The sequence below is a fragment of the Cucumis melo genome, chromosome 6 (assembly GCF_025177605.1).
Source record: "Cucumis melo cultivar AY chromosome 6, USDA_Cmelo_AY_1.0, whole genome shotgun sequence".
NCBI lineage: Eukaryota > Viridiplantae > Streptophyta > Magnoliopsida > Cucurbitales > Cucurbitaceae > Cucumis > Cucumis melo.
In genome coordinates, this window is record NC_066862.1 from 20,241,803 (window position 1) to 20,253,475 (window position 11,673).

Here is an 11,673-nt window from a genome sequence, read left to right on the forward strand (position 1 = left end):
TAACATCAATTAATCTATGTGCAACTTTATCGTATATTGCTTTTTCTTGTTTCCTTCTCACATCTAGATTAACGGAATGTGCCTCTGAGTCCATTGTGGGCTCAGTTGTCCTTGATCCTGCTGTTGCTCTCCTTGGCAACATAGTTTCTACTATTTCCTACAAAATAGCTTAAACATTTAGCTCAAATTTACCAAAAATATACTTAGTAACACTTATTCTTTCCTCAGGTTACCCAAAACCATGCTCTGATACCAAGTTCTCAAGTCTCACCTCACATGCGTCCTATCTTACCATGCGGTACGCGATGTAACCTTAAGCAAATCATGGCTTCTCTAAAGCGAAATGCCATAATGCTCGCTTAAGACATTAAGCTTTGATTAATTGCTTGATAACATTATAACTTATACTAAAATTTATACTTTAGACTGTGCAACACAACTTTTAACACAACCGTATAAGAGAAATTATCCTTTTATTAACCATAAACAATGCGTTCAACAACACTTTACACAATGCAAGAATAACACTAAAGCTTAAACAAAACTCCTAGCAATTTCTCAATCTTTCTTTACTTTGGCTTTAACACCTGATCACCTGGGGAGTGAAAACTTAAAACGTAAATCAAAAGACCTAGTAAGGACATGTTAAGAAAACCTTTTGGAATACATTTCATAAACATCATCATTTCATATCAAATTGCATAAACACTTTGCATAAATACACATTAGTCTCAAACAGTCCTTTTGCCAAGAACATGAATCATTCCTTACGCCAAGACTCATAGTCTTTTTCATCAACAACATCTGGGAATATCTTGATTCACTCCTTGTTGCTTAGGCCACTAAGCACAATACACATCTTTTATGTATTGGCCAATTTCACTCCACCATGTAGTCCTTTTCTACATTGGTTGCCTTTACTCTTTATTTGCACATAACAATTAGCTTATTGATAGGAAGAAGACTAATGATTTGAACACAATTTTATTTTACACATTCATATAAAACATGCTTTGAACATAGTATAAACTTCCTTTCAAAATCTCTATAAAACATTCATATATAAAACATCATTTCAAATTAGTAAAATCTGTAAAGAAGAACCTTTTTAACATAAACAAACTCTTTTAAGAAGTCACTCACTACAACTTGATCTTCCTTAGCACAAAATGCCTAGCTTCAACTTCCTTCTTATATTTTAGGCCGACTTACACTTAACTTTTTCCTTTTAGATTTCTAGAGTAAAACCCTTTACTACTTTGACTTCTTCCTCTATTTATACTAATTTCGTACTTGGATTAGTCATCTTTAGCCTCTTAATAACTTGCCAGCTATTACTCTTAGTGGTACACATGTAAGCTTCATGTTTATCTTAAACATATTTTGCTCTTAACTTTACATGTAAACACCTGTCAAATCAAGATTAAACATCTTCCCTGCCTTGCTCCACTCCGTGAAGAACTCCAAACGCCTAATTATACTTACACACCTAAAATCTTATTTCGTAACTTTACCTTATTGCGAACTTAAACTCAAAATGCTAGCTTCTTATTGCATCTTTTCTTTCAAAACGTCCTCTTCAAACACTTAGTTAAATTTTTGCCCCTTCTAATTTAGGTATGGGTCTCACACTAGTAATTTTAGCGGCGTTTCTTCCGTTTTAGTATTGGTTTTTGTGTGCCACTAAAAACTCAATTTCTTGTAGTGTTATAGGATTTATGTGTCTAAATTTAACAATTGAGAATATCATGCCGTCGTGGAGATATGTGATGAAAATTATTACTATTACCATCATATATGAATTACATTGTGGATTGTAGGATCTACATCATAATTGTTGAGCATAACCATAAAGAAATAATAATGAAAAAAAAAGTTAAAAGAAGAGTGAAACCCTACTTGGGAGTTATTTAGTCAAATAATCAACTCTTCACGTTATAAAGCAAAGCTGTTTCTATTTTCAAACCTGAGAATGAAAACCGAGTATTTGCAAAGAAATTGTTGTTAACGCCCACGCATTTCCACATAACCACGCCATCATTCATTACTCATTTAACGGAAACACATTTTATGATTTATTTGGGTGAGTGCCAATCCTTCACAAAAGGTGATTTTCTTGAGAATAAAAAATTGAAGTTTGACCTCCACACCCTTTCCTCTCCATTTTCAACCACAAATGGTCTTAAAGGTTGTTAATTATTTGATATTTAATAAATTGTTTTATTTGATTTGAAATGAGAAAGATTTTAAAATTTTGCTTTGGAAGAATTAATTGGAAAAAGAAATCAAGAAATGACAACTTTTGTTTTAATTATTATCTATAGTTTGGGAATGTTTTTAAAATCTAATTTATTTATTTGTAATATTTGAAACATAAAAAAGAAAAAGCATGGTTAAAAATTAGGGTTGGAAATTATTAAAAAATGATTAGAGAGAGAGAGAGAGAGAGAGAGAGAGAGAGAGAGAGAGAGAGAGAGAAAAGTGTGAGATCGAGAAGAAGTTATGTTGCTTGTATAATCAAAATGTCTATTCAAGAAGAGGAAGAAATGAAAAGAATAAACTTAAATACTTTTCCTAAAAAAGAAAAGGATGAAAGTTAAATTTATTGAATGTAATTGGGGTTTTTCTTGAAGTTTCACCAAATTATATATATATGGAGGGCATATGATAGGGTCATGAGGTGCTTGCTATTGCATGAACCTCTAAAAATGACAGTTTGCATTTTGTAACTAAAATAAATAAATAAATAAATAAATAAATAAATAAATAAAAGGGAGGGTTTGGCTGTCCCTCACTTCTTTCACGTTTACTCACTCACCCCTCTTCATACGTTTCTTCTCTCTCTCTCTCTCTCTCTCTATCACTTATGCAATCCATGCACTACCTTTCTTTTTTTCTTTTTTTCTTTTTTTCTTTTTTTTTTTTTACAAATCCAATGAAGCAGGCAGGAAATTGCAATGATTCTCTCTCTCTCTCTCTCAAAGTTTTTATATTTTAAAATAACTCACACAAATGTATAAATTATGTAAAAATCTCTAAATTTATACTTTATTTCAAAAAAATTCCTCTCATTTCAATAAGACCTCCAAACTTTAGTTTCCGATGAAATTTGCTTAGTAGTATTGAACTTTCAAAGTTTCCATAATAGACATCCTTAAGTTCCTCTTTTATCCCTACTTTCAATATAAACTATTAGTATACGTTTTAAAGGGAAATCGTCTAAAATAGTAAATTTGACAAAATATTTACAATATATAATAAAATTTTATCTATGACATTGATAGACAGTGATAGAAGTCTATCAGTTTCTATCATTGATAGATTCCAAAATTTTGCTATTGCTTGTAAATATTTAAAATTTATTTTAATATTTTTAAAAATTTCTCCTTTCAAACATAATTTTGAAATGTTTTAAAAAGGAGTTTTCAAGTTTTTTTTTACTCAAAGGAGACTAATTATATTGATGAAGGGTAACAATATTAATTTAACTTTTGAAATGTGAGATATTTTTTAAATCAAATAATAGATGTAGTTTGCTCATATACCAATTGTAATAATATATATACTTTTATATCATATTTTTTTAAATTCAGAGAGAAATTATTGTAAATGAAAAATCTATTAACCATTTTTCAAATATTTCAGATTTTATCAATTATATAAACATTGATAGATGAATAGATTTTTATCACAGTTGTCATGTAGATAAATTATAAAATTTTGTTATATTTTATAATATTTTGGTTTGTTATTATATATTTGAAAATGTCCAAATCTAAAGATATTATTGAAATTTTGACAAGTTCAAAAGTATTTTAAGTATTAAAAGTGTCCATCAAATAATAACTAGAGAAATTAACAATGATAATATAATTTACTTCTATCTATAAGTTTACAAATGTGATATAGTTTAAAACTAAAATTTACAGGTAAAAGTGAGCTTAGCTTAACGATATTTGATACAACCTTGAATTTTAGAAGTGAGAGATCGGATTTCATCTCAACTATTATCCTACTTAAAAACTGAAAGTCATGAAATCAAGTTATACAATAACAAATATATTATTTTGATTTCTATATGATTTAATTTTAAACTGAATTTTGAGTATTATTAATAAGCATAAGCTTATGAAAGATTAAAAAAGTGTAAGCCCCCAAAAAATCCTATTCAGGCTTTTCACCAAATGGTAAAAGCAAGCAAATGAGTGACAGATAAAGCAATGATTCAATGGAAGGCAAAAGGAAACAAAAAAAGAAAAGGGAAAGCATCTTGGTCTCTCATAGACAAGCAGAAAGAGGCAGTAGTAGTACACAAGAAGAGATGCTGAGTTAACAACTAGCTCTTAAAACCCACTGGCTCACTCTCCAACAACATCAACACCCCTAAGAAAACTTATTATTTTTCTCTAAAATTGACGGTTCATTCTTCATTGCATACAATCCCCAAATGCACAAAGTACAGTGTGTGAAATTATGAAAGAGGGATTCAGAGAAAAAAAAAAAAAAAGGCTATTTAGTGAAGAGGATTATAGGCTGCAAAAATCATAGTGTGTGATATGTTTCATATTTTATAGAGATATATGTTGACATAATTCATAATGCTCAGTGATGCTCAGATTAAGTTTCTTCTGATAAAGATATTGATATCTAAACACTCTGACACACTCAGTTTGTACACATAAAAAGTACTATACCGATCTTTAACTCATTCTCTCTGCATAAAACAAATCAAAGATATGCATATTAGTCCTAGTTTTTTTTTTTTTAATTTTATTTTATTTAAACTGTCCAAAACTTTTTTCATTCTCTTCACATCTTATTCAAACAAACAAATAGATAATATCCATATATATATATATATTAATTCCTAGATATTTGATTAAATCTTCATGAACTTAAAAGAAATTTAGAGTCTTCATCTACTTGAGCTGCAAAGTATCAAGTTATATGTTTGAGTTTGGGATATTAAGTAATAAAACGAAGTTAAATAAGTGTACAAACAAGAGAAAGAAGAAACGATGAAAATTTTCGATGAATGTTCAAACATTGATAATATACAATTTAGTTATTATTTAACGTCGAGTTATGTTTTGTTATCGGTGGACCAAACATCCATAAGATATCTTTTTTAATACCACTTCTACTTATAAGCTTCTTTTATTTTGTTATCCACTTTTTATTAATATTATAAAAAATTTGACTAAAATTAGGGGATTAAGAATAGCAGTTTTCAAAATATTGCCTTTGTTTTCAAAATCTCACTTAAGAATTCTAAGTGTTTGTTTCTATGAGAACATATATAATAGAACATCTGAGAAATATCAAACTAATATAATCTTTTTTTTAAAAAAAGAAAAACTAATAAAGTTTGTTATCCTACTAAAACAAACATTCTTATTAATTGAGAAGAAAGAATGAAATTGGTGTGGGAAATGCAAACAAAGCATTACATATTGGATAAGTTATAAAGAGAAAAACCATTGATATATAAATGAGAATAATCATTTTGATTAGAACCAAAAGTAAAGTAGATGATAATAAATATAATTTTATTAGACATATTTGGACAAAATATAGTGCTTAACAATTGCAAAAATTTGAACACGATCTTTTGCTTTGAAATGTTCATGTTAAATCATCACTAAATTAAAAAAGAAAATTTCAAAGATTATGATAATTAATTTTAGTTATATTGATAAGTTTGAAGCTTTGTATATGAATTAGTTTGGTAAGCCAGACAAAACATAGATATATATGTATAAAGACATAAAACATGGAATAACTAAATACAATATGGGATTTAAAATCAGCATAAAAAGAAAAACAAGTAACCTTATGGAAAATGCTATCGAACACTTTCAGTTCCATTTTTCTTACAATATTGTCTTATAATGAAACATAGAATGAAAACTAAAGAAACAGGTAAATTTGGATTAAAATTATATGAGAAAACTACTTAATATGCAAATTTATTATTCCCTTACGCATGATAGAAATGTTGTGGTCTGATCTATACCTTCAGGGGAAGGCAGTGAAATGATGCAAATCCTCCCAACCCTCAACTCCAATATTGTGATCATCATTACTATTATTATTATTCCACCCACCACGCACATCATCAATTGTTCTCGATGCTCCGTTGTTTGGGGCACTTAGTTGAGTTGGAAACGACCATTGATCAGTAGTAGTCGTAGTCGTTATAGTAGTCGAAGTAGTCGGTGAATCTTGATGATGTAGATTGTGAAACAAAATAGGTTGAAAAAAGTTGTGATTTTGAACCTTGTTTTGTGGTTGTTGTTGTTGTTGTTCATTATCTCCAAGAATCATAGCCAAACGTTGTTGTTGTAATTTCCAATGAAGGTCTTGGTTTAAAGAGCTCAAAGATTCAATTGAAGATGCAAGAGACAAACAAGAACCTCCTCCTCCTCCAATGCCACCAAAATCAACAGAGGGCGGCGGTACTGGCGGTGGCGGGATTATTCCGGTGAAGAATTTAGCGGAGGAAGATGAAGAAGAAGAAGATTTTAGCTTCTTGGTTTTTCGACAACCGCCGCCGATAGGGACATTTCTTAACGCTCCACCTTTAGTCCAATATCTCCGGCAAGTCTTGCAAAAATGGCGAGGCTGTGTGAGACTATAGTTATTGTAATAGCAAAATTTGGTGTTGGTGGAATCACATCTTGGACACTTTATACCTCCTAATAGTTCTTCTTCACAATTATCTCCATTTTTGTTTTCTTTTCTTCTTCCAGTTGATGATTTTTGCCTTATTTCTTCTTCCAATGAGTTCTTCATTATTGTTCTTTGCTGCAAGAACAATATAATACACTGTCAATAATAATATGAGGAGATGATAGAATAGAGAGAGAGAGAGAGAGAGAGAGAGAGAGAAATCTCTTGAAATGAAAAGTTGTTTCTTTTCTTTTCTCCTCTTTTTTCTTGGGTTGTTTTGATATATATGAGATCAGTTTCCCTTTTTTAGAGGCAAATATAATATACTAAATTCAATGTCTTCATGGCAGTGAGATGGCATCATGATGGATGTTGATGGGTGCTTGTGATTTTCATCAAATATACAGTTTTTACACATATATTTACAAATATAAACACATATATACACAATTTTGTTTCTAGTATATCATTGCTAATTTCTTATTTATTTATACACTCCAATATACAGAAATACAAAAATTAATAAAAAAAAAAAATAATAAAAAAAGAAGGAAGGAGAGTTGTATGTCAGAGAATATAAAATGTTAATATTATTAATGAAAATTTTAATGATTATACGAATTAAACTTATTTGTGAATTTTGGTTTTTATATTAATATTAAATTATGTCAATTGAGTTTTTTTTTTTATTATTATTGAACTTCTTACGAGTTATGAGAGTTAAAATATTTATGATTTTTAACCCGGGAAATTTTATTGTTACATCTTGTAAGCCTATATAAAGGCATGTTTAGTTGAATTAAAAATTAATCTCCAAAATTGTGTCATTCACACTCTTCTCTTCTAACAGAGTGGTATCAGAGTCCTGAAACAAATTTAAGAGGAAAAATATGGACAAGGGTGGGATGAATTCACTTTAATTACCGGTGCTTACCAAACTTAATTATTATAGTTGAAATATCAAGATAAAAACTTTAGTAGGAGCACAAGATTTCTGGGAGATCGTGGAGAACAGTTTCCAAGAGGTGGAAGTTAGAGTCGACCTAGCCCAAAAAGAAAGTTGATAAAGATACATTTCAGACCATTTGTGCTGCTAAAACATCAAAGGCAGCATGGGACAAGCTCCAATCAACTCATTGAGGAGCTTATTGTGTTAAAAATGTACAATTACAAACTTTACCTGGTGAGTTTGAAGGAGATGGAGATGATAGTAGAGTATCAACCTAAGTAACGATTGTTGCCAACCAAGTTGAGACAGAACGACAAAGAAAGAAAAGATTTTACAAAGCCTAAGTACTAAGTTTGAGATCATTATGCTACGACAATTGATGTGAGACCCAAGTCTCAAAAAGAAAGAGAATCTTGGGCCAATCTGAAGTAATCTCAGGCAAGAAGGAAAGTAAATTAAAAAACAAAATCCTAGTGCATCTCAGGCCTAGGAGCTAACAAGTTTATAAGAGTCTGAAGATGATTAATTCAACCGAAGATTAGTATAAGTAGGAGTTTTAAACAAAAGAAAAGGGGGGTTATTCTGTAATTTTGTTAAGAAAATACTTTAGAGTTGTGCCACTGAGACCTTCAAGTGAGGAGAAAGACTTTTGGTTTAAAGACATTCAGAGGAAGAAAGGATACGTAGTGCAATGAGTGATTTTCTAACATTAAGATTGATTTTAAGATTCCTTTTGATGTTATGATGATCGGTGATTTATGTATGTTCCATGTTTACATTTATATGTCTTTGAAAAGCATGCTTATAAAGGTGAAGCATATGTTTGGAAGTATGTTTTATGCAATTTTATTGAATATATTGATTGAGAATAAATTATTAGTTGGATTCCTATATTGAGCTAGCTAATTATGTGGAAGTAATGGGTCGAGACAACCATGGGATGAAAGAACCACATGACAATCATGGGGTGAAAGAACCACATGACGATGAGAAACTAGCTAATACGTTGAAAGGAGCGTATTGAGTTTAGCGGCTAAGCAACGAGAAGTGAACCAATGAAATCTTAGAAGATGCTGATGATTGTGAAAGGACATCACAGTAGTCTTGAGATGGTTCATGTTCTTGGTGATGGAGAGTAGATGACTAATGTATATTATATGTTATGTGATTTATTGTTTACGAAAATGGTTATTTGAATGTGTTGTATTTCCAAAGAGGTTTTAAAAAATTATCACCCACTAAGTAATTGACAGTTTAAGTTTTCTCTTCCCTCGAGTTCAGACGTTGAGGCCAAGTTTGGATCAAAGAAGGCAAACGATCTAGGTCGTAAAGGTTGAAGAGGCTGTAAAGACGCTTAACATTCTTTGTTAAGATCTTGTATTAAGAAAGTTTGTTTCCTATACAGTTATAGAACACTTAACTATAAGTTAATATAGAAATGGTCGGTGTTATTATAGGTTGTTGTGTTTATATGCTGCTTAAGTTTGTTTTAAAATTGCTTAGTTGTTTATGATAAAAGGTTATAATCACGTCGCGTCCGCACAGTAAGATTGCAGAGAGAGGCGCGTGACAAAAGATCTTGAGACCATGACGATTAAACAATTTATAGGCTTATTACAAGTGTATGATCAAGAGAAAAAGAAAAGAAAAATGGATCAAAGAAGAACAACGAACAACTTCTCAAACTCAAACTCAAGGAGGAGAATAGTCGTAGATGTGGAAGAGGTCGCGGTGGTTGAGGCCATGGTGGTAGAGGTGAAACCAACATCGACATTTCTCAAAATTCAAATGAATCCACAAGAGGAAGAGGAGGTCAAAATCGTAGAAGACGTGGAGGAAGAACTTAGAGAGCTAGACAAAATCAGGTAAAATATTATAATTGTAATAAAATTTGGACACAATGCAAAATAGCATTACTCGTCTGATACAATCCTTTGAATTGAAAGATAATTATTAGTCGAGATGTTGTTTTTTTATGAAGAATCTTCTTGGGATTGGAATATATAGGAGGAGTATGACTTTATTCCATACTTTGAAGATGAAAATGAACTAACCAGAAATGAAATGGATGAAATAACTTTGCCCATCCCAGTATCATCTCAGTTAATTGATCAGGTTTCAGCTTAAGGTTCCACATCGCCTAATGAAATGGAGGCACTTTCCAGCAATGTAGAAAACAAAATTGACCCAAGAGGAACCCGAAGTCTACAAGAACTTATGAGGCAAGCAAAAATAAAAATGAACATAAACTACTATCTTTTTGGTGATTGTGAGCCGATTAGTTTCCAAGATGTGATTGCAAATAAAAAATGGATGGATGCAATGGATGAAGAAATTCGAGCTATGGAGAAAAATGACACATGGGAGTTGACCTCCGGAAGGACAAAAACCAATCGGAGTGATGTGGATATACAAGACAAAGAGAAAGGCCAACGGTGATGCTGAGAGGTACAAGGCGACACCGGTAGTGAAAGGGTATAATCAACGACATGCATATTATTAATGAGAATTTAAAGGTTTTTAGGAATTAGATTGATTTGTGACTTTTGGTTTTTATATTAAATTGTGTCCATTGAATTTTTTTTGGGAGTTCTTAGAAGTTATGAGAGTTAAAATATTTACGGTTTCTCAACCATTGAAATTCCATTGTTACATGTTGTAAGCCTATATAAAGCCACATTTAGTTGAATAAAAAATTACTTTCTCCATACGTGTGTCGTCCACATTCTTTCTCTTCTAACATGGTAATTGTCCCTCTTTTCTGGTAGAAGGTAATAAATGTCTTATATAACACTATTCATCTCAAATTTATTCATCCTATGTTATATATATATGAGCTTATGCTTTTTAAGAGAGAGTTTTCTCTCTATATTTTTTTCAACGAAAATTCAATACTATTTATACTTAAATGAATTTTGGAAACTAGAAAAATTATTGTAAATGATAAAGTTATTAAAAATGTTTACAAAGTAAAACAAAATTTAAAATTCTATCCCTGATAGACATGGATAGAAGTGAATAGAATAAGAAACTTTGCTATATTTATAAATATTTTGATTTTTTTTAATTTAAAAAATGCACATCATAAATTTGTCAATTTTAAAATGTGTTTAATATACAGGTTCTTAAATTTTTAATTTTGCATGTCTTAACTAATTAATATATAAATCTTTTTTAAAGTTTAGGTATCGAGTAGATACAAAATTAAAAATGTATAGTTCAAAATTATATCTTATATATATAATTACTTTCTTAAAACTCTTCTCGGTATATCACAAATCTATTAGATATATAAGTGAAAGTTCAAAATTTTGTTAAATACAAAACTAAAAGTTAGAGACTCTGTTAAACACTTCTAAAAGTTTAGATGTCAAATTGGTTAACAAACCTCAAAGCTTGAGGTATTATTATAGGGATCACGTATAAAATTTATCAAAGAATAAATTTCAACTTTTAAAAGTTAAAATTTAACATTTTTCAAACAATACATGTCATATTTACAATTTAATCTCGAATTTATAATTGGTTTGAGGCCTTGTTAAAAAGTATATAATGGATCTAGTAGTGAGTATAGCTCCCCATTTGCAGAGAATTTTTGTTTCATCATAGTCGCAGAGCCATATCTGAGTCTGTATTATGTAGACAGACAGAGTAATAAAACACCGTACATATAATAATACAATTAATTGAAAAGCAATAATAGTAGCAGTCTCAAGAACACAGTCCCATGCATGGCAATGTTGCATAATATTATGTAACTCTAAACCCTATAATCCTATATGTATTGATTACCTTCTGCTCTCATATATATATATCCGAACCACAAGTTTGAACCCTCATTTATTATATGTATGCCGTGTTAGAGGGAGCAGCAGCATGAAACCTCATCAGACACCCTGCAAAAATCACCTTACCTTTGTCTCTTCATTCTCATGTATTGTCCCTTTTTTCAACCAAATACCATGATTTTAATATCTTATATACTTTCTTCGTAACACTCAAATATTGTAGTACAAATAGGTTGGTTTGTGATGTAAGTTGGTCTAAACATT

The 11,673-nt window shown here is 30.4% G+C and overlaps 1 protein-coding gene across 1 annotated transcript; it reads right to left on the minus strand.

Annotated features, from left to right (window-relative positions):
- Positions 1–6,018: 6,018 nt before the first annotated feature.
- LOC103491891 (dof zinc finger protein DOF5.7) lies at positions 6,019–6,795 on the minus strand. Its single transcript, XM_008452006.2, has one exon. It carries the CDS (start codon positions 6,793–6,795, stop codon positions 6,019–6,021), a length of 777 nt encoding a protein of 258 aa, XP_008450228.2.
- Between the last annotated feature and the right edge of the window lie 4,878 nt (positions 6,796–11,673).

Coding starts and splice junctions, on each gene's coding strand:
- LOC103491891 (XM_008452006.2), bottom strand. CDS start 6,795: ATGAAGAACTCATTGGAAGAAGAAATAAGGCAAAAATCATCAACTGGA.